The 21625-nt window shown below is 45.0% G+C and overlaps 1 protein-coding gene across 4 annotated transcripts in view; it reads left to right on the top strand.

The window, feature by feature from the left end:
* The window catches only part of BNIP2 (BCL2 interacting protein 2), a 281093-nt gene that overhangs the window by 58135 nt on the left and 201333 nt on the right, over positions 1-21625 (top strand). For all 4 annotated transcript variants that reach the window (XM_069222042.1, XM_069222039.1, XM_069222041.1 and 1 more), the window contains exon 3: positions 21249-21365. In XM_069222042.1, the coding sequence (XP_069078143.1) occupies positions 21249-21365 (117 nt within the window). The remainder of the gene's footprint in view (positions 1-21248; positions 21366-21625) is intronic.

The raw sequence follows: 21625 nt of genomic DNA, 5'->3' as shown, positions 1-21625 counted from the left end.
ATACTGCATCGTGCAGAATCTGCATTTAGTTGTACAGTATTGCCGCACCTCAACTCACAAGGCCCTTAGTGTCTACATTTCTTTAGTTGCAATCTTAAAGAACGATGTGTTAGACATAAATCTACATCCGCCAAACGTTTGTGATTCTGAGTTCTGCCCTTCCGGTGCGTGCCTACTTTAACCTCTGAGCTGCTTCCCCCCCCCCCCAATGTGCTGAGCCCATTTTTGGCTATTTGGGTTAGTTCGCGCTTAGGCCTTCATACCTTTTTGTCCACATAAGCTATCCATGCCAAATTTGCGTCCTTTTTTTCCAACATCCTAGGGATTCTAATAGTACCCAGAGTTTGTGGTTTCCCCTGGAGGAGACATCACAAAATAAAATAAAATGAAATAAAATGATGGACAGAGTGCTGAAACTTTTCAACTACTCACCCCCAGTCACAGATCTGGGTTTAATCCATCAATTCTTTTGCTCACCATGCCACCCCAGTTTAGACCCAGCCTGGAGGAGACCAAGAAATTAGCCAAAATACAGTGAAAATTTCGTTTTTTAAAAGAAAAAATTGGAAAAAAGGGCTGCTGATGAAGGTTTGTGTTTTTTTTCCCTGAAAATGGCATCAACAAAGGGTTTCTGGTGCTAAAATCACCATCTTCCCACCTTTCAGGAACGGGCAGACTTGAATCAGAAACCCACACTTTTCAACACAATTTTGGCATTTTACTGGGACATACCCCATTTTTACTATTTTTTTTGGTGCTTTCAGCCTCCTTCCAGTTAGTGACAGGAATGGGTGTGAAACCAATGCTGGATCCCGGAAAGCAAAACATTTCTGAAAAGTAGACAAAATTCTGAATTCAGCAAGGGGGTAATTTGTGTAGATCCTACAAGGTTTCCCTATAGAAAATAACAGCTGAAATAAAGAACTATTGAAAGTGAGCTGAAAAAAACCAGCCATTTTTCTCCACGTTTTACTCTGTAACTTTTTCCTGCAATGTCAGATTTTTAAAGCAATATACTGTTACATCTGCTGGACTCTTCTGGTTGCGAGGATATATAGGGCTTGTAGATTCATCAAGATCCCTAGGTACCCAGAGCCAATAAATGAGGTGCACCTTGCAATGGGTTTTCATTCTATACCGGGTATACAGCAATTCATTTGCTGAAATATAAAGAGACAAAAATAGGTATCAAGAAAACATTTGTATTTCCAAAATGGGCACAAGATAAGGTGTTGAGAAGCAGTGGTTATTTGCGCACCTCTGAATTCCGGGTTGCCCATACTAGCATGTGAATTACAGGCCATTTCTCAAATAGACGTCTTTTTTTACACACTGTCTTACATTTGGAAGGAAAAAATGTAGAGAAAGACAAGGGGCAATAACACTTGTTTTGCTATTCTGTGTTCCCCCAAGTCTCCCGATAAAAATGGTACCTCGCTTGCGTGGGTAGGCCTGATGTTTGCGACAGGAAACGCAAAATGGACACATCACATTTTTACATTGATATCTGACGTGTTTTTTGCAAAGTGCCTAGCTGTAGATTTTAGCCTCTTGCTCAGCCGGCACCTAGGGAAGCCAACCAAACCTGTGCATTTTTTTAAAACTAGACACCTAGGGGAATCCAGGATGGGGTGACTTGTGGGGCTCTCACCCAAGTTCTGTTACCCAGAATCCTTTGCAAACCTCAAAATTTGGCCAAAAAAACACTTTTTCCTCTCATTTCGGTGACAGTAATTTCTGGAATCTGAGAAGAGCCACAAATTTCCTTCCACCCAGCGTTCCCCCAAGTCTCCCGATAAAAATGGTACCTCACTTGTGTGGGTAGGCCTAGCGCCTGCGACAGGTTATGCCCCAAAACACAACGTGGACAGATCACATTTTCCCAAAGAAAACAGACTTTGTTTTTTGCAAAGTGCCTAGCTGTGGATTTTGGCCTCTAGCTCAGCTGGCACCTAGGGAAATGTTGTATTTAGAAATGTAGGTTCCCTTTAAGGAACTTAGGGGTTGGAATGGAGAATGGTGATGGGCAGAGAATGTAGGGATGGGGGCATTCTGGCTGTGAGTAACTGGACGATGGACGTTGTATGTGGATCGGAATAAACCTTTCTGGAAAATCATTTGTTTTGGACTTGAAGATCATTACAAATTTGGCGACGAGCTGCGGGAACACCACTCGTGTTCTGGAGGACATATTCTTCGTGTCCCCTCTGTTCCTCTACACTGCTGATGAAAATCGTTTGTTTTTTTAAAGTGCCTTGGACATCCTGTGGGGGGTACTGCACTGTCCGATCTTCAAGGATTTTCTTGGAGCAAGTACAAAATTTATTTACTACTTAATGCGCTTTTCTAGGGTATTTTCGGACGTTTCGTTGCGGTTGTCTGTTGCTTAGTAACAGTGCCACTCAAACTGTCGTTTGTGGCCGCGAACGCTCGTTCACACAAATGCGCATTCGAGCAAGCTCGTTTCGGCACAGCACGAGCATATTTCAATAGACGCTTGTTCGATATTTGGGCTTCGTGGTGGCGTATCTCGTATAGCGCTCACATTTCAGCACAGCGCAAGCGTATTTTCAAAAGGCGCATGTTCAATAATGGCGCTCCGTACATCAAGGACATCAGCGTATTCTGAGTAAACGCACATTTACACGTTGCATTTGTCTGAAATGAAAGTGCGCATTAACACGTTTCATTTTGTCTGGAATAAAAACATTTAAAACGCTACAAAGTATATTTACAGAGTTGGCAACTCGGAGAGTACTCACCGGACTTAATCGTTCCACCTCTCACTTCACTGCCTGGAATCCAATTCACTTCCTGTTTCACAAATTATTGTTTATGTCAGAAGCAGAAGAATCCAAGAACAATTGTGGGTGATGGGTGATCCAAAGTTACAAGATGTAATTAATACTGCTAAGGCTTTGGAGCAATCAGAAAAATGGATGAAGTCGGTGCAGGAGACAGAGAAGAATAAATTATCGGACTTGGTGGGAGTTGTTGGTCGGTAACAACAATAACAAAAAAAAAAAAATTACTTGGAGCAGAAAAGATGACAAAAACGCTAAAATTAATAGAATGTCATGTTATCGTTGTGGCAGTCCTAATCATCTGGCAAATTTTCCACAGTGTCCTGCCATTGGGAAAGAATGTAAAAAATGCGGAAGAGTGGGGCATTTTGCAAGAGTTTGTAAGGAGGTTCGGAAGGCTGATAGTGACAGTAGGAGTAAAGTTGCATGAATCTATGATGAAAGAGAGAGTAGTTTGGTGTTATCTGTCAAGAATCATTTTAGGAACAAAGATGAGAATGTGGTGAAACAACCTAAATGTACAGCTCTTATTGAAGGCCAAGAGCTAGAGCTTATGTCAGATTCTGGATCACCTTGGAAAATTATCACTTGTGATTATTTTGTTCCGAAATTTAGTGAAGTATGGAGTGTGTCCAACTTAACATGTCCTGATATTGTGGCGGAAGGTTTTGATGGGACTGCTATTGATATTATGGGGTATGTAAACACGATGATCTGTTTCTGATGGATACAACTACCTGTGGATTCCTCACCTTATGAATTCGTCCTTGCGCCAGCATCCGACGGAAAGTCTTCTTCCTAGCTGTCCACGTCTACGAGGACGTCATAATGGCACGGCTCCACGTGACTCCGTCTGACGTCAACGTGCCAATAAGAGGTCCTCGTCGGCGTCCTGACGTCAGTTTTCCTTTTTTCCGTGCCTTCGACGCCAACGGTTTTTCTTCGTGGCTCGTTGATTGTTGCGTTTTTTGGTGGTTACAATGTCGCCTCCAAAGAAGTCCGGTTTCAAGCCATGTAGAGAATGTGGGGGTCGGATGTCAGTGACTGACCCTCATTCGGATTGTATTTGGTGCCTTAGTTCTGAGCATGATGTTGAAGGATGCTCATTGTGCCAGAGTATGAATACTAAGGCTCTAAAAGAGCGTGAGGGGAAGCTTTTTCTGGCAAAAGCGAAGAAGAAGGGCCATAAGAGGGATTCCTCCCATGCTTCACCCAAAAAGCATAAGAAGCGGCGTCATGATTCGCGGCGCCGTCATGACTCTCGGCGCTGGTTGGAGCGGAGCCGATCGAGGTCTCGATCTTCTCGACGCCAGAAGACATGGGAGATGAGTCTTACTGTGACACCTGAGCCCAGGAGTCCAGAGTTGGCGCCGTCTGTCTTTGAGGTTGCTCATCATAGTCCTCAATTCTCGCCGGCGTCGAGGGAGCCTGATGTACAGCAGTCCTCTACTCAGCAATATCCTGCTTTCCTGGCTCCAGGGGCGGATCCGGCTGCATTTTTGAATGCAGTGTATGCCGTTTTTCAATCTATGGCCCCTGCTGGTGCACCGGCGGGTCCCACCGAGCCATTGGCATTTGATTTGGGCTCTCCGGTGCCGTATAAGGTGGCTCCATTCATGCCCTTTTGTCCAGTAGAGAGTGTCGGATTGGCGCCGAGGGTATCTCCTTGTGGGAGTTCACCACCTGTGACGGTGGCTCCACCATCGCGTCAGCCGACGCCATCGCCGCGCCATTCGACGTCGATGATGTCTCCTTCCAGACCGGCTCCATCGCCTTCCTGCCAACCAACTCAGAGGAGGTCATCGTTGGAATCCGTGCCGGCGCCGGGTGAGGCTAGGAGTCACCCATCTCTTCCTGGGGCTTTCCGAGGTTCGAAGTCTTCGGCGTCGATGGATTCTTTATCAACGCCGGCTTTGGAGACACATGTGCGGTCTCGTAGGAAGGCTTTAAGACTTTTGGAGGAGAAAGAATACAGACAGCTGGAGGAAGGTGAGATTGAGCCTTCGGATGAATTCCAAGATCTGGCCACTGCAAGTGGGCTGGATACTTCACCGGAGTGGGACATTGCGTCTCCTGGGGAGTTTACAGAAGAGGCCGAATCCTTCCATACGGTGCTAAGGAAGTCAGCAGAGTTTCTGGACTTGCCTTTATCTGTGGCGGAGGTGAAAACTAACCTGCTCACAGAGGTGTTGCATCCTTCTGCGTCCAGTGCTGATCCTTTGCTGCCTTTCAATGAGGCTTTAACTGAGCCTATATTGGATTTGTGGAGGAAGCCAGTTACGACTCCTGCAGTGAGCAGGGCAGTGGCGAGGAGACATAAGGGCGCACCAGGAGATCTGGTTTTCCTGTCACGACATCCGACTCCGGAAAGTTTAGTAGTCCAGGCGTCTTGCTCCGCAAAGTCTGCTCCTGGAACATTCCCTGGAGTTCCAACTGATAGGGAGTCCAAGAGGATGGAGCAGTCTTCGAAGAAGATCCTTTCATCCTGTAGTATGGCGCTCAAGGCTACTAATTCTACCTGTGTGCTGGGCAGGGATGTCCACGCCCTTATGGACTCCGCTAAAGAGATGGCCAAGGATCTGCCACAGAAGGTGCAAAGGTCATTTGGGTCCCTTTTTATGGATGCGCAGGCTGCTGCACAGCAAATTATACAGTCTGGCCTGGACAAGTCTGATTCGGTAGCCAGGGCCATGGGAACATCTGTGGCTACTAGGAGGCATGCCTGGTTAAGGTCCTCTGGATTTTCATCGGACGTTCAATCCACCTTAATGGATCTACCATTCATTTTGTTCAGAAGACCATCTTCTGTTGTTGCAACAGGAGGTTATGACCATGTTGTCAAAGGGCGCAATTGAGTTGGTGCCGTTGCAGGAAAGGGGTCAGGGGTGTTATTCAAGATATTTCCTGATTCCCAAAGTGGACGGTCGTCTAAGACCGATTCTAGACTTGAGGATTTTGAATTTGTTCCTCAAAAAGGAGAAATTCAAAATGCTGACCCTAGCGCAGATACTATTGGCGTTGAACGAAGGAGACTGGATGGTGTCTGTCGACTTGCAGGATGCGTACTTTCATATTCCAATAATCAAGTCGCACAGGAAGTATCTCCGGTTTGTGGTCGGGACGCAACACTACCAGTTTGCGGTCCTTCCGTTTGGACTTACTTCAGCACCTCGGGTTTTTACGAAGGTGATGGCGGTTGTTGCAGCACATCTCAGAAGGAGTGAAGTAGCGGTTTTTCCCTACCTGAACGATTGGTTGATCAAAGCCAAGACTCCAGAGCTCGTGTTGTCTCATCTGCGAATGACAACCAAGTTGTTGTTCGATCTGGGTTTTTCAGTAAATGTACCCAAATCTCACCTGGAGCCCTCTCAACGCCTCCTGTTCATAGGGGCAGTACTGGACACAACATTGTTTCGGGCCTACCCCCGCCTCAGCGGGTTCGGGACATTCAGGCGCTGATTCCAATGTTTCAAACTGGAGCAACAGATCCAGTCCTCAAGGTCTTACGCCTGCTAGGTCTGTTTGCTTCTTGCATTCTGTTGGTCACTGACGCTCGCTGGCATATGAGGGCTTTTCAGTGGTGCCTCCGCAGGCAGTGGTTCCAGCACAAAGGAGATCTCGGGGATTCAATAAAGATCTCCAGGGACGCTGTAGCGGATCTTCATTGGTGGACAGTGGACGGCAACCTTTCCCAAGGAAAACCGTTTTCACTATCACCTCCTGTGGCCACAGTAATATCGGATGCTTCCACTCTAGGGTGGGGAGCTCATCTGGGGGACCTGGAGATCAAGGGTCATTGCTCTCCAGCGGAATAGATGTTGCATATCAATCTGTTGGAGTTACGGGCGGTACGTTTGGCGCTCAAGGCCTTCCTCCCTTCCCTTCGCGGTCAGTCAGTTCAGGTCCTGACAGACAACACTACCGCGATGTGGTATATAAACAAGCAGGGAGGAGTAGGGTCATACCTTCTCTGCAGAGAAGCTCTGCGGCTCTGGTCCTGGGTCCTGGACCATCAGATTTGCTTGATAGCGAATCATTTAGCTGGAGTACTGAATGTACGTGCGGACGGTCTCAGTCGTCACTTCTCAGTAGATCACGAGTGGCGTCTCCATCCAGACCTGGTCCTCTACATCTTCGGGATGTGGGGTACGCCTCAGGTGGATTTATTCGACACTCAAGAGAACGCGCATTGCCCGTTGTTCTGCAGCCTCCAGTATCCGTTGCAAGGAGCGTTGGGGGATGCGTTTCAGATGTCCTGGAGCGGCTGGTTGCTTTACGCGTTTCCCCCCATACCCTTGATTCCTTGGGTTCTGAGGAAGGTTCTTCAAGACCGGGCCCAAGTCATCTTGGTGGCAACGGATTGGCCGAGAAGGGTATGGTATACAGACCTGCTTCAACTCTCCTCCGTGGCCTCCGCTCCGTCTCCCGCTCAGGGCAGACCTCCTCTCACAGTCGCAGGGGCAGGTTCTACACCCCCACCTCCAGAGCCTGCACCTTCATGCCTGGAGATTAAACGGGGCAACCTGAGTTCCTTTTCTCTCCCACCGGATGTAGTGGATGTTATTTTATCATCCAGGCGACACTCCACTAAATCCATTTATGCCGGAAGGTGGGCAAAATTTGTGATTGGTGTGGAGAGAATCAAAAAGATCCCTTAAAGGCCCACCTTTCAGATATTCTTTTGTTTGCTCTTGATTTAGCAAGGAAAGGCTGTACGGTAGCTACGGTTAAAGGTTATTTGGCGGCTCTGTCGGCTTTTCTTTGCCTTCCGGACCAACCTTCTTTATTTAAATCTCCGATTGTAAATAGGTTCATTAAGGGTTTAGTTAATAAGTTTCCTCCCACGCCCTTTCACATGCCTCAGTGGGACTTGAATCTGGTATTGACGTTTCTGATGGGTTCGCCTTTCGAGCCTATGCATTCATGTCCGTTGAGATACTTGGTCTTAAAGACTGTTTTCTTGATTGCGATTACTTCTGCTAGGAGGGTTGGGGAGCTTCAAGCCCTTTCTGTTAAACCTCCTTTTACCATGTTTTTCCCTGATAAAGTGGTGTTGAAAACCAGGGCGGCTTTTCTGCCAAAACTTGTCACTCCTTTTCATATAGGGCAGGCTATTACCCTTCCCTCGTTCTACCCTCCTCCCCACCCCTCTAAGGATGAAGAGAGGCTCCATCGGTTGGACCCTAAGAGGGTGCAGAGTTTCTACCTAGAGAGGACAAAAGACTTTCGTCTGGATGATCAGCTGTTCGTAGGGTATGTTGGACAGCGGAAGGGCAGAGCGGTCCAGAAACGAACAATCTCCAGATGGGTCACTCTGTGTATAAAAGTTTGTTACTCTCTGGCGAAGAAAGTTCCTCCTGAAGGTATCAGGGCCCATTCTACTAGGGCTAAATCCGCTTCTTCGGCCCTAGCGAGAGGAGTTCCATTAGTAGACATTTGTAAAGCGGCAACTTGGGCGTCCCTTCATACCTTCGTAAAACATTATTGTTTGGACTCTGAAGTGAGGAGGGACGGTCATTTTGCTCGCTCGGTATTACAAGATTTCTTGGTGTAATCAGGCGGGCCCCCACAACCGAGTGCGGTACGGCTTTGGGACTCTATTCATAAGGTGAGGAATCCACAGGTAGTTGTATCCATCAGAAGAACAAGTTACTTACCTTCTGTAATGCTTTTTCTGGTGGATACACTAGCTACCTGTGGATTCCTCACAGTCCCTCCCGCCTCCCCGTTGCCTGCCTGATTTCACAGTTATCTTGTAAATGGTTGATTTTTGCTTATCTGGAGATATGTATGTATATATATATATATATATATATATATGTGTGTGTGTATATATATATATATATATATACATATATATATATATATATATATATATATTTGTTTTTATGTATTTATGTAAATATATGCGTTTAATGGGAAATGTTGTTGTGTATATTTTTCTTTACGATTTTTGATGGGTCGGCTCTCACCTGTCAGCCTCAAAGGCACGTAAAAAATGAGGTGAAACTGACGTCAGGACGCCGACGAGGACCTCTTATTGGCACGTTGACGTCAGACGGAGCCACGTGGAGCCGTGCCATTATGACGTCCTCGTCGACGTGGACAGCTAGGAAGAAGACTTTCCGTCGGATGCTGGCGCAAGGACGAATTCATAAGGTGAGGAATCCACAGGTAGCTAGTGTATCCACCAGAAAAAGCGTTACCGAAGGTAAGTAACTTGTTCTTTAAGGACCGCTCTGCACAGGTTAGGTTGTATGTAGCGGAAAGGGGAGTTAATGTGTTGGGATGGAGAGACCAGGCATGATTGGGGATAATTTTGAATCCCAGGGCTCATGAACCTGTAATGTTGGCTGGGGGTAGTGATAAAGCCAAGTTGATTGTCTCTATGTTTCCACATGTGTTTTCCAATACTTTGGGCAAACTGAAAGACTATAGTCACAGGATTAGACTAAAAGAGAATGCCAAACCTGTGGTGCAAAAGTTAAGGAATGTCCCTATTACTGTGCGTGAGGAATTGAGAGATATACTGAAAGAAATGTTGAAAGAAGGGATTATTGAAGAGATTGAGTCATCTGAATGGGTTTCACCTATTGTGTTAGCCAGGAAATCGGATAATTCTTTCAGATTATGTGTGGACTTGAGGGCATTGAATGCCAATATTATAGTCAATTGTCATCGTTTACCCAATATAAATGAAGTTGTTAGTCTATTGGGTGGGGCAAAGATTTTTTCTATGCTAGATTTGAGGTCAGCTTACCACCAAATTTAACTTACTGAGGATTCTAGACAGTTGACTGCCTTCATTACACCACAGGGGTTGTTTCAGTTTAAACAAATACCTTTTGGGTTAGCCTCAGCGGCATCAGTATTTCAGAGGGCTATGTTTAATATGTTCACGGACATGGACAACTTTGTGAAGTGTTTCCAGGATGACGTGTTGATTTACTCCAAAGATGAAGATGAACACAAAAAACATCTAGTCAAGGTGTGTGAAGTGTTTAACGTGAATGGATTGACTCTTAAAATTTAAGAAATGTCATTTCTTTGCCAATTCTGTTGATTATTTGGGACATACTGTCTCTGGGGAGGGTGTTCTTCCCAAACAGTCTTTGGTCAAAGCCATTATAAATGCACCTGCTACAGATTGTCGATAAAAGTTGTCATTTGCAGGATTATGCGAGTATTACAGTAAATTTATTGTGAACTTTGCCACCAAAATGGAACCATTAAGGGAGCTTACGAGGAAAAATGTGGATTTTGTTTGGTTGGAAAGGCAGGAGAGTGCTTTTCAGACCATTAAAAGAGAGATTGCTGGTGCACCTACACTTAAACCATTTAATGTCCTGGCACAGTGTGTGATAACGGTAGATGCAATTATGTATGGTGTTGGTGGTGTGTTGTCCCAAAGGTGTGGCAAGGAGATGTGGAATGTTACATTTGCGTCACGTACCCTGACGGATGCAGAAAGGAGGTATGCGGTGATAGAGAAGGAGTTATTAGCTTGTGTCTGGGCGATTGAGCATTTTCGGAATTACATTTGGGGTTCACGTTTTGTCCTTCAAACTGATCAAAAACCTTTATTGGGTATTCTGTCTCCAGGAGGAGGGTGGAATGCGACAGCCCGCATTGCTAGATTAGTTTCGAGATTGCAAGAGTATTCCTTCCAGGTGGAGTATGTGCCAGGGAAGAAAAATTCTGTGGCTGTCTGTCTGTCGTGGCTACCTCAGAATGATTTGTATACTCAGGATAAGGCCGGAAGTGATGACATTGATTTTGTATCGGTAGTGTCTGAATTTATTTCAGGAGAGTTTAAAGCTATTGAAGAAAAAGATTGGTCGGATGAAGATCAAAAAGATGTAACTTTGCAAGAGGTGAGACGATACTTGAGGGTTGGTTGGCCGAGGAAAGAATGTATCCTGGAAGAAGTAATGCCTTTCTTTAAAGTAAAAGATGATTTAGAAATTGATAATGAGCTGGTATTCAAAAGGGGGAAATGTGTTCCACCTGAAGGCATGCAAGCAGTCATTTTGAAGTTGGCGCACAAAGAGCATCCTGTAATGTCGTCTACGAAAAGGCTTATTCGCACTTCTTTCTGGTGGCCGGGAATGGACAAGATGGCGGAGAGGACTGTTAGGGAGTGCGGGGTATGTGTGAGTGCTGAGAAGATGTTGAGGACAGTGCCAGCCCCATTACGTCCTGTCCAGTGGCCTGATTCTCCATGGCAGAAACTGGGTTTTGACATTTCTGGGCCGTTTTTGTTTTTGCCTCACGAGGCTCAGTTTGCTTTGGTGTTAGTGGATTATCACTCCAAATGGCCTGAGGTGAAGATGGTACCACTAGTCACGACGAATGTGGTTATTGGGCTTTTCAAAGAGGTGTTTGCTAAAGAAGGGTATCCTGAAACTATTGTGTCAGACAATGGTGTTCAATTGGTGTCGAAGGAGATGCACAGGTTCCTTAAACATTGCAATATTAAGCATGCTTCGACTTCATTATATGAACCACAAGAAAATGGACAGGTTGAGAGATTTAATCGGGTCTTGAAGGAGTGTATTTGTTGGGCTTGTGGTTTGGGTGGACTGTGGAAGGAGAAAGTGAGAGAGAAATTATGGCATTATCGCATCACTCCTCATAGTACCACTGGTGTTAGCACTTTCAGGCTGTTAAGGGGAAGGGATCCTGTATCCAAATTGTGTCCATGGTGGTTTAAGAAGAAGCACAACAAGGAGTTCGAGAGTGTTGATGTAGAAAAGATTGGAAATTATGTAAAACTGAAACAAGAGAAGAGTAAGGAGGCGTATGATAAGAAGTGGAGAGTAAAGGAACCTATGTTTGTTGTGGGAGATTGGGTCAAAGTAAGACAACCTGGATTGGTAAGGAAGGGTGTGTCCAGATTCAGTAAGGCCATGAAAGTGATAAAAGTGTTCAAGAAGAAAGTAATTACACAAGATGGGAAAGTTTGGAATGTGAGCAGACTAGCTAAGTGTGTTCCAGGATGTGGAGAAACACAAAGTGGAAATTCTGTTGTTCCTGGACCCATTGTCTACCAAGATCTGGGAGAACACGCGTCTGAGAATATAAGCCCGGAAGATGGATGCACTGGAAGAGGAAAGAGTGAGATTTCTGGTGGCATAGATGGTAGGGAGAGTGATGAACAGTGTAGCATGGAAAGTTTAGAGGAGGATTCCATAGCCTCAAGAGTAAAGTTGGAAAGTCGTTCCAGAACAAAGTCTTCTCGGCTTGTGGACTATGTGTGAAGATTGAAATTGATTTACAACAATTTTGTTGTCATTGTATCTTACTCTGTTTTCTCTGTTTATTTTCTGTTGTTTTAATTGTTTTCTGTTTTATTATAAGGGGGGGAAATGTGTTGTATGTAGAAATGTAGGTTCCCCTTATGGAACTTAGGGGTTGGAATGGAGAATGGTAATGGGAAGAGAATGTAGGGATGGGGGCATTCTGGCTGTGAGTAACTGGACGATGGACGTTGTATGTGGATCGGAATAAACCTTTCTGCAAAATCATTTGTTTTGGACTTGAAGATCATTACAGGAATCCTAGCAAACCTTGGCATTTTTAAAAACTAGACACCTAGGGGAATCCAAGATGGGGTGACTTGTGGGGCTCTGACCAGGTTCTGTTACCCAGAATCCTTTGCAAACCTCAAAATGTGGCTAAAACACTTTTTCCTCACATTTCGGTGACAGAAAGTTGTGGAATCTGAGAGGAGCCACAAATTTTCTTCCACCCAGCGTTCCCCCAAGTCTCCCGATAAAAATACTACCTCACTTGTGTGGGTAGGCCTGGTGCCCGCGACAGGAATAGATCACACAACGGTCAATGTTGGTCCTTACATGAGGCAGCTGTTGACCCTGGGGTGATCCATTCCTGGCGCAGGCACTAGAGTTTTTATTCAACATTTCAGCTTTGCAGGGTATTCTGGGTAAGAAAACTTTGGGGAATCCACACAAGTCACACCTGTGGACTCCCCCGGATGTCTAGTTTCCAGAAATGTTTGGGTTTAGTATGTTTCTCTATATGGCAGCCGAACCCAGGACCAAAAACACAGGTGCCTGCCTTACAAAACCAGTTTGTTTTGTGATAGATAATTTTGATGTCTCCACAATACGATTTTGTCGGTGGAATTTGGGGCTGAACTAAATTGGGGAGCTCCCAAGAGAGTACTCTCTCTCTCTGCTTGCCGCCAAATTCACCTGCTCTCTGTGTTGGGCTAACCCACTATTACCCCGTTGCACAGACTGTGCTTGCGAAGGGACAGCAAGACTGTCCTCATCACCTCCCTCATAATTTACTGGAAGAGGAGTTATCGAATGGGACTCCTCAGACTGAAAAATCACTCCCAGAGTCTGCGCCATTGTCCTATTCCTCAGATGCTGTCTCAGTATCTGATGTCTCAGTCTCTGATCCTTTGTCAGAGCTATCCTCTAACCCGAGTAACGGCAGCAGTCATCCATCAAGATGCCATCTCTGCTATTGGCTAAACTGTTGCTCTAAAACACTAGCCTACGTAGACAGTCACAAAATCGATGGTGTGTGTGAGATACGTGCAACAGTAGAGGCCACCTTACCTGCGCTTCTTCCCTCAATCAGCACGTTCTTTCAAGACACTCAAAAAACACCTTGTCACATACCATTCTTCACAGTCTTTAGCACCTCCTGCGCCCATTCCAACAATCATTATTGGTGCTCCCACTCCCTCCTCCTCGGATTGCTCATTACCACCCAGCAAAAGTGCCCTTCATCTCTCCATAGCCGCCCGCACATACATTTCATTTGTAATATAGCGCAGGTAATGGCTGACTTTACTAATGTACTCAGCTATTTACATAAAATACAGATTTTCTCTTTGCAGTAGGCATATAAACCTTCTGCGCTTCTTTATGGCACTAAAACTGCCACTAGACAAAAGTCTGATCCTTTTGTAGCAGAAACATAATCACAATACTATGCGTTTACCGCCGACTCCGGTGGTGCGTTGTTGATGCTCAGAAGCACGAGGAGATCTCCACAAAGACGCACTAGTAACAATAACATTGCCAAAGGCACACAAGGTTGCTGGAGACGTTTAACCCGTGGCCCATCACGTACCCCTAGTGTACAATATAAACAGGGCGTATAAAACATGATAGGTAACGATTACTGACATACTCGTAGAAAATACTCCGGTTGGGTAGACCACGATGCTCATTTTACAGAAACTAAACCTCAACAGGAAGCACTTAGAAATATAAACGTAGCAGGTGCCGCAGTTGAAGCTCAGCCTCTGGAAAGGACATGCCACCCTAACTCTTGGGCTTGGCAAAGATAAAGCAAGGCTGTACGCTCAGAGATCCCATAGCAGAAAAGATCTAGAATCCTTCCTGGAGGTGAACTGATGATGTACTGTAGCGTAATCTGTATCTGACTGTGACGCTCGGGTTCTATCTTCCTCTGCTGGAGACACAGAGTAGAAGGTTCTCCCTTTATAAAGCACCTGTAAGCTCCGCCCGCTGAGCCACGCCCCGTCCACCCTCGAAGTAGGTAAAGGAATTCCCGCCTTTTACCAGGATGATGGACAGCTTTCCAAAACGACCCCAATGCATTTACCGCCGATTCCGGTGGTGCGTTATTGATGCTCAGAAGCACAAGGACATCTCCACAAAGACGCACTAGTAACAATCACATTGCCAAAGGCACACAAGGTTGCTGGAGACGCTTACCCCGTGGCCCATCACGTACCCTTAGTGTACAATATAAACGGGGCATATAAAACATGCTAGGTAACGCTTACTGACATACTCGTAGAAAATACTCCGGTTGGGTAGGCCACGATGCTCATTTTACAGAAACTAAACCAATAACAATAAAATACACACACACTCTTTTAAACCTGTCTGACTAAGTATTTTTTACCCATGATTCTAATTATGTATTGTATGTGCATATGTGTGTGTATTCATGTGTGTGTGTGTGTATAAATATATATATATATATATATATGTATGTATGTGTATATGTTGTTTCTGTGCCTGGCATGTTTGTGGATCATTGCATGGGTTGTTATACTAGATATCTATGAATTTCTGCTCTCTTTTTATCACACTTATCTACTCATCACTCTTATGTCATGTCTCTATCAAACTATCCTCCATTCTCACTCGGACTCATCCCAAATCCCTTCGACCACTTTCATCTCCTAAATATCTCTGCCTAAGCTCTTCCCTCCACCTCCACATCTAACTCACCAAACCTCACTCTACCTCTGTGACCTCCCACACAACCCTACTAAATTCTCCTGCATTCATCTCACCCTGCTACTATGCTCCCCCTAACCCTTCCACATCCTCTTTCTCCTCCGCTCCCCTTTTATTCATCTCAAGCCTTTGGATTGAGTAAATGAAGGATAAACTCCCAACTAACACTTCTGGATTTCTTTCCTCCTCCATTACTCCAGTCAATCTAACTAACAAACTCTCATATCCGCAACTCAAATTAACTCATAATAATACTAAAACTGTACTCCTTATTTAAATTATACTAATCCATCACTAATTCTTGTTGGGTACCGGAGTAGCGTGCTACTCATCGAAAAGCGCTTCGACGCCTCGTCAGGGGTAGTAAGCGCTATATAAATATGATTACAATTACAATTACAATACTTACTTGACTTTTTTATTGCTGCCTAAAAGCTACAGTTGAAATGCGTCAGTTGAAGTATGTGCATTGCTTTGAAGACGCAAGCTGCAATTGCAAGACAACTGGTGGCAAATATATATATATCACTTTTATATGTGGGTCTGGTTTTCCTGGGGCCCGATCGCAGCCCCCAGGGAAACCACACATGTATTGACAAAAGTGATCTCTCTCTCTCTCTCTCTATATATATATATATATATATATATATATATATATATATATATATATATATATATATATATTCATATTATGTTACACACTTCTCTTCCGTAGTTAAAGGAAAAAGGCAGCACTCCACGACCATAACGAGTTTGATCATATTTATTCACCTACAGGGACATGTTTCGGCGTTGCCGCCTTCCTCGACCTGTGAGCCGCCATTTTGGCTCAGTTTATATACTCCACACAATGTGCTCAATTACCATATATCATGCAAGAACTGTTTTAGTCACAAATATTCACTGCATATTTAAAATGAATAACAGTTCAATACTTCATCTATATGATACTAATATACATTTACTTTTTATGTGTCAATTCCTCAATATTTGTAAAATGTAATATACTATCCCTCACCAATAGTCCATGAACGCAATTAACACTGCTCAATAATTCCTCACAATTATACTTCAATGATAATGTAAATACTATTGATTCATCTGTGAGAAGCTAGCATCTTTATATGCACTTATTTTCTATGTATGTATACACATATAGAGATAAGACAAATATTCTCCTCACTCCTTAAATATATTGGTCTTCCTGAATTTTCTTTTTTTCTTCAATATAAGTGAATGTACATCTCTTCACTACTATTCAGCCCATTAGGTTCTTTGGTGTCAAATGCCAATATATATTTGGATTCCAATTTCCTTAAATGTTTTTCTCTATCTCCTCCCCGAACGTCTTTCTTTAGTCCATCAATAACACTGTATGTTATTTCCTCTACTTTACCTTCATGTACTTCATGTATATGCCTAGCAACTGGATATGCCTCATCTCGATTTAAAATCGCCCTCAAATGCTGCAAGATTCTTCTATGTACTTGCAATTTTGTGCTTCCTACATACAATTTAGGACAGCTACATTTTAATATATACACCACGTGATCGCTTTTGCAATTATATTTACCTTTGATAGTGTGTATGATTTTTTCTCCTTCTTTAATGAAGCTAATATTCTCTCCATTCTTACAGGCTTTGCATTTTAAGCATCTGTAAAAGCCATCTTGTGGTTTGAACCAATTTGTGTTAGATGTTACATTTCTCACATCACTCTTGACTAGAATATCTTTCATGGATGTTCCTTTTCTGTATGTTATTAAAGGTTTATTCAATATTTGTTCCCCAATCACAGGGTCACTCTTAAGCATATGCCAATGCTTTTGCAACAACTTTCTCATCTCCAAGTGTGCAGTGTATACATACATAGAAAATAAGTGCATATAAAGATGCTAGCTTCTCACAGATGAATCAATAGTATTTACATTATCATTGAAGTATAATTGTGATGAATTATTGAGCAGTGTTAATTGCGTTCATGGACTATTGTTGAGGGATAGTATATTAAATTTGACAAATATTGAGGAATTGACACATGAAAAGTAAATGTATATTAGTATCATATAGATGAAGTATTGAACTGTTATTCATTTTAAATATGCAGTGAATATTTGTGACTAAAACAGTTCTTGCATGATATATGGTAATTGAGCACATTGTGTGGAGTATATAAACTGAGCCAAAATGGCGGCTCACAGGTCGAGGAAGGCGGCAACGCCGAAACGCGTCCCTGTAGGTGAATAAATATGATCAAACTCGTTATGGTCGTGGAGTGCTGCCTTTTTCTTTTAACTACGGAAGAGAAGTGTGTAATATATATATATATATATATATATATATATATATATATATATATATATATATATATATATATATATATATATATATATATATATATATATAATATTGCCCCCACAGGGGGTCGCCCTGCCCACAGGCAACCCCCTGTCCATCTCTCCTTTTTTTTTCGGATTTTTTTTTTTTTTTTTAAATACAATTTAGCCCCTGGGGGGGCGCCATCGACAGCGATCGCGCCACCCCCAGGGGGACACCTACTTTTTTTTTTTTTTTTTTTAAATCCCCACGGGGGGAGGGGTTTCTGAGGGGGGCCGACCCCCCCAAGTGAAATCCTGGTGTCTAGTGGTGTTTCCTGGCCCCCGTTCGCAGCTGTGCTGCGATCGGGGGCCAGGAAACAATTTCAGGAAGGCCTCGTAAGAAAGGGGAGATTCTCCACTTTCTTACGAGGCCTTCCCAAATGTGGGGAAGGCAGTTTGGGGCCGTTTTCCCCATCGGAGCAGGAAGCGGCCACGTCAGCGCACCTCGTCACAAAGGGGCGGGGGGAGACACGGAAAAGCTTCAGTTTCTCCCGGGTATTGAAAAAATAATAATAATAAAAAAAATCCTTGGCTGCGGCGCACCCAAGGATTTATTAACCCCCTCCCTGGTGTCGGCCACTGGTCGTGACCCGCACCAGGAAGGTAGTGTGGACGTCGACCAGTCGCCGACGCCCGCATAAAAGGGGTTAATATACCTGTCTGTCTGTTTGGATCCTTTATTTCATAAGGCAGTAGCACTGCTTTGCCTTAATGTGAAATACACTTTCTGATGGATACACCTACCTGTGGATTCCTCACCTAAAGAATTCTCCCCTTGCGCCAGCCTCGACGGAAATTTCTTCTAGCTCTGCACGTCGACGATGACGTCACAATCGCCCAACTCCACGCAACGCCGTATGACGTCATCTAGGCAATAAGAAGCCCTCGTCGACGTGCAGACGTCAGTTCCCTTTTTTCCGTGCCTCCGAGTAACGGTTTTTCTTCGAGGCTCACAGGGAGCTACAGTTACGAATTGACTGTTACAATGTCGCAGCCAAGGAAATCCGGCTTTAAGCCATGTATCCAGTGCGGGGGTTGGATGTCAGTTACCGATCCCCATGAGAATTGCCTCTGGTGCCTTAGCTCCGACCATGAGGTCGAGTCATGCGGCTCCTGCCAGTGCATGAACCCGAAGGCACTCAAGGAAAGGGAGGCAAAATTGTTCTTGGCCCGTTCCAAGAAAAAGAAGGAGAGGCGTCATCGGAGGGAGTCCTCTTCAAGATCCTCGAGGGATCATCATCGCCATGGTGACTCTCGGCGCCGTCACGACTCCGGCGCCGATCGAGTTAGGGACGGTCCCGGTCCAGATCGGCATCTCCGTCAGCTCAGCGCCGTCCGACGTGGGAGATTAGCCCGACCGTCACCCCTCCACCTCCTACGACCCCGACTTCACCTGGGTCGGTTTTCGAGGTCGCGCCTCTTCAGAGGCCAGAGGGTTCTCCTAGCCAGGAGTTACCTGGCCCATCTATGCCGGTGCAACAGCAGTACACGGCTTTCCCGGCGCCGGGTAATGATCCTGCGGCTTTTTTGAACGCCATGTTTAATATTTTTTCCACCATGGCGCCGAGTGGAGGACAAGCAGGTCCGTCGGGCCCTTTGGCCTTTAATTTGGGTGTTCCAGCGTCTTATAAGTCAACGCCTTTCACGCCATTTTTGTCTGCTGCAGCTGAAGCGGCTCCGATGCTCTTGACGTCGCCTAGGAGACCTGCTACACCTGCTACGGCGCCAATGGATTCACCTCGGATCCAATCCACAGTCAAGGTTCCTGTGGAGCCGGAGGGTCCGGCGTCGGATGGATCCGAGGTTCGGCGCCGACTGAGATCTTCGGCGTCAGCCGACGCCTTATCGACTCCGGGTCTCGAACCTAGGCTTCGATCTAGACGTCTGGCTTTGCGCCTTCTGGAGGAGGAAGAATACAGCAGACAACACCTGGAAGAGGGTGAGATCTTGGAGCCTTCCGGTGACTTTCAAGGACTTGATACTGCAAGTGGTATTGACACCTCCCCTGAGTGGGATCTAGCTTCCCCTGGGGAGTACACTGAGGAAGCTGCTTCTTTCCATGCAGTAATACGGAAGGCTGCAGACTTCTTAGATCGCCCTCTTCCGGCTGCGGAGGTGAAGAGGAACCTGTTGACGGAGGTGTTACATCCAACTTCTGTGACGGCAGAGCCTCTCTTGCCTTTTAATGAGGCTCTTCTAGATCCTATTAAAGACATCTGGAAAAAACCTGTGTCTTCAGCGGCTATCAACAGAGCGGTGGCATGACGCTATCGGGCGGCACCAGGTGACCCTGTCTTCCTCTCCAAGCACCCGACACCGGAGAGCTTAGTGGTTCAGGCCTCCTGTTCTTCCAGGTCCTCTCCTGGCTCGTTTCCCGGAACCCCTGCGGACAGGGAATCGAAGAAAATTGACCATTCTGCCAAAAAGGCCTTTTCTTCATGTAGTATGGCTTTAAAGTCAACCAACGCGACCTGCATTTTGGGACGTCATATCCACGCCCTTATGGAGGAAGCGAAAGGCCATCCAAACTTGTCCCAGGAAATGTTACAGTTGCTGGCGGACGCTCAGGCGGCGGCGACCCAGGTGATCCAGTCTGGGTTAGACACTTCAGACTCAGTGGCAAGAGCTATGGGCACGTTCATAGTTTCCAGACGACAGTCTTGGTTGCGTTCGTCTGGCTTTTCATCAGATGTGCAGGCGACTCTCCTGGATCTGCCCTTTGATGGCGAAAAACTCTTTGGAACAAAGGCAGATTCTGCTCTTGAACGATTTAAGGAGAGCAGACCCACAGCGAGGTCACTAGGACTTCAGTCAGCTGCCTCATCCTCCTTTAGATCTTATAGGAGGTTTAGGGGTATTGGACGTGGCTCCTCCTTTCGTGGCAGATTTCAAGGACCACAACAAACTGCAAGCTTCCTGCCATACAGATCCTTCAGGGGCAGGGGCAGAGTCCGAACAAGAGGAGCCACCCAGCAGCACTCTGCCTCTTCCTCGGGAGGGGTGCAGCAGGGAAAGCAGCTGTAGTCCTCCACCACTCCCTGTCCACTTGTCTCCGGTAGGGGGGAGACTGGCCCATTTTCTTCCGATGTGGGAGTTTATAACAACGGACTCTTGGGTCATCGACATTGTGAAGAAGGGGTACGCTCTTCCCTTTCGGGAATTCCCTCCTCCCTTCCCTCCCCGCCCAGCCTTCTGTTCGGAAGACCATCTTCTGTTATTACAACAGGAAGTGTTGTCCCTATTGGCAAAAGGCGCGGTAGAGTTGGTTCCCGAGAGTCCAAATTCACACAAAGAGGACTCTTGGCGAGTCTAATCTGCCATTATGGTCTTTTAAAGGCTCTCATTATGTTTATATTTGGGAATATGGTTGCGGTTTGCTTTTCGTTATGATGTATCACTCCCCTGAAGGTTTTAAAGGCCTAATAAAATGTTTATTCGTTCTACATCATACTTTGCAGGTTGATAAATAGTCCCTCTTCTACCATTTATCTTAATATATTGGTCTCATGCACAATAATACTGTTTTGGTGTTGCTCGTTAACAAAGCTTCCACTTCACTTCTTAAAACTGCTTAATTAACTACGTTCTAGGTAATTTTTCTGTAATCAGTACATATTTTATGTGTTGAATGATGTTCTAAGACACAGAAGAGACTTGCCCAAGGCGTTCTTGCTATAATACATGTTAATCACATGTACCAAAATCCGAGCAATCGACTGCTGTTACATTTATAATTATTGTGATTAAAAGGTTTATTGATATAAAAGGTCACTGCAAATAATCCACCCTCTTACTAATATTTTCCGTAGCCAAGAGAAATCTTCCGGATCCCTGGAGCGCCAGGAATCCGTGGCTACCACAGAGGCCAGGTTAAGAATGGAAGGTGTGGAGCTTAAGGAGGAGTGGCAAGATGAGGATTTCCCCAGGTAAGCAATACATATATTTTTAACATCTGTTACATGTTCCCTGCTTTAAACAATGGTTTGACAATTGTTACCCTATCTCAAAAAGTATTACTAATGTTCTATTTATTGTTTAAAGGCCAAAGCATTTTGTATATTTCCCTTTTTAGGTCTTAGATAGTTGTAGCAATAGCTACTTGTTGTCGATGACCCATGAAATGGTAGCACATAGAGAACATGTTGAAGGGGAAGGCTTTCTCAACACTCTTTCCCCAGGCCAACAT

The sequence above is a fragment of the Pleurodeles waltl genome, chromosome 3_1, assembly GCF_031143425.1.
Source record: "Pleurodeles waltl isolate 20211129_DDA chromosome 3_1, aPleWal1.hap1.20221129, whole genome shotgun sequence".
In the NCBI taxonomy this organism is placed as follows: Eukaryota; Metazoa; Chordata; class Amphibia; order Caudata; family Salamandridae; genus Pleurodeles; species Pleurodeles waltl.
The sequence above is the reverse complement of the archived record's forward strand: the minus strand, read 5'-3'. Positions and strand labels throughout refer to the sequence as shown.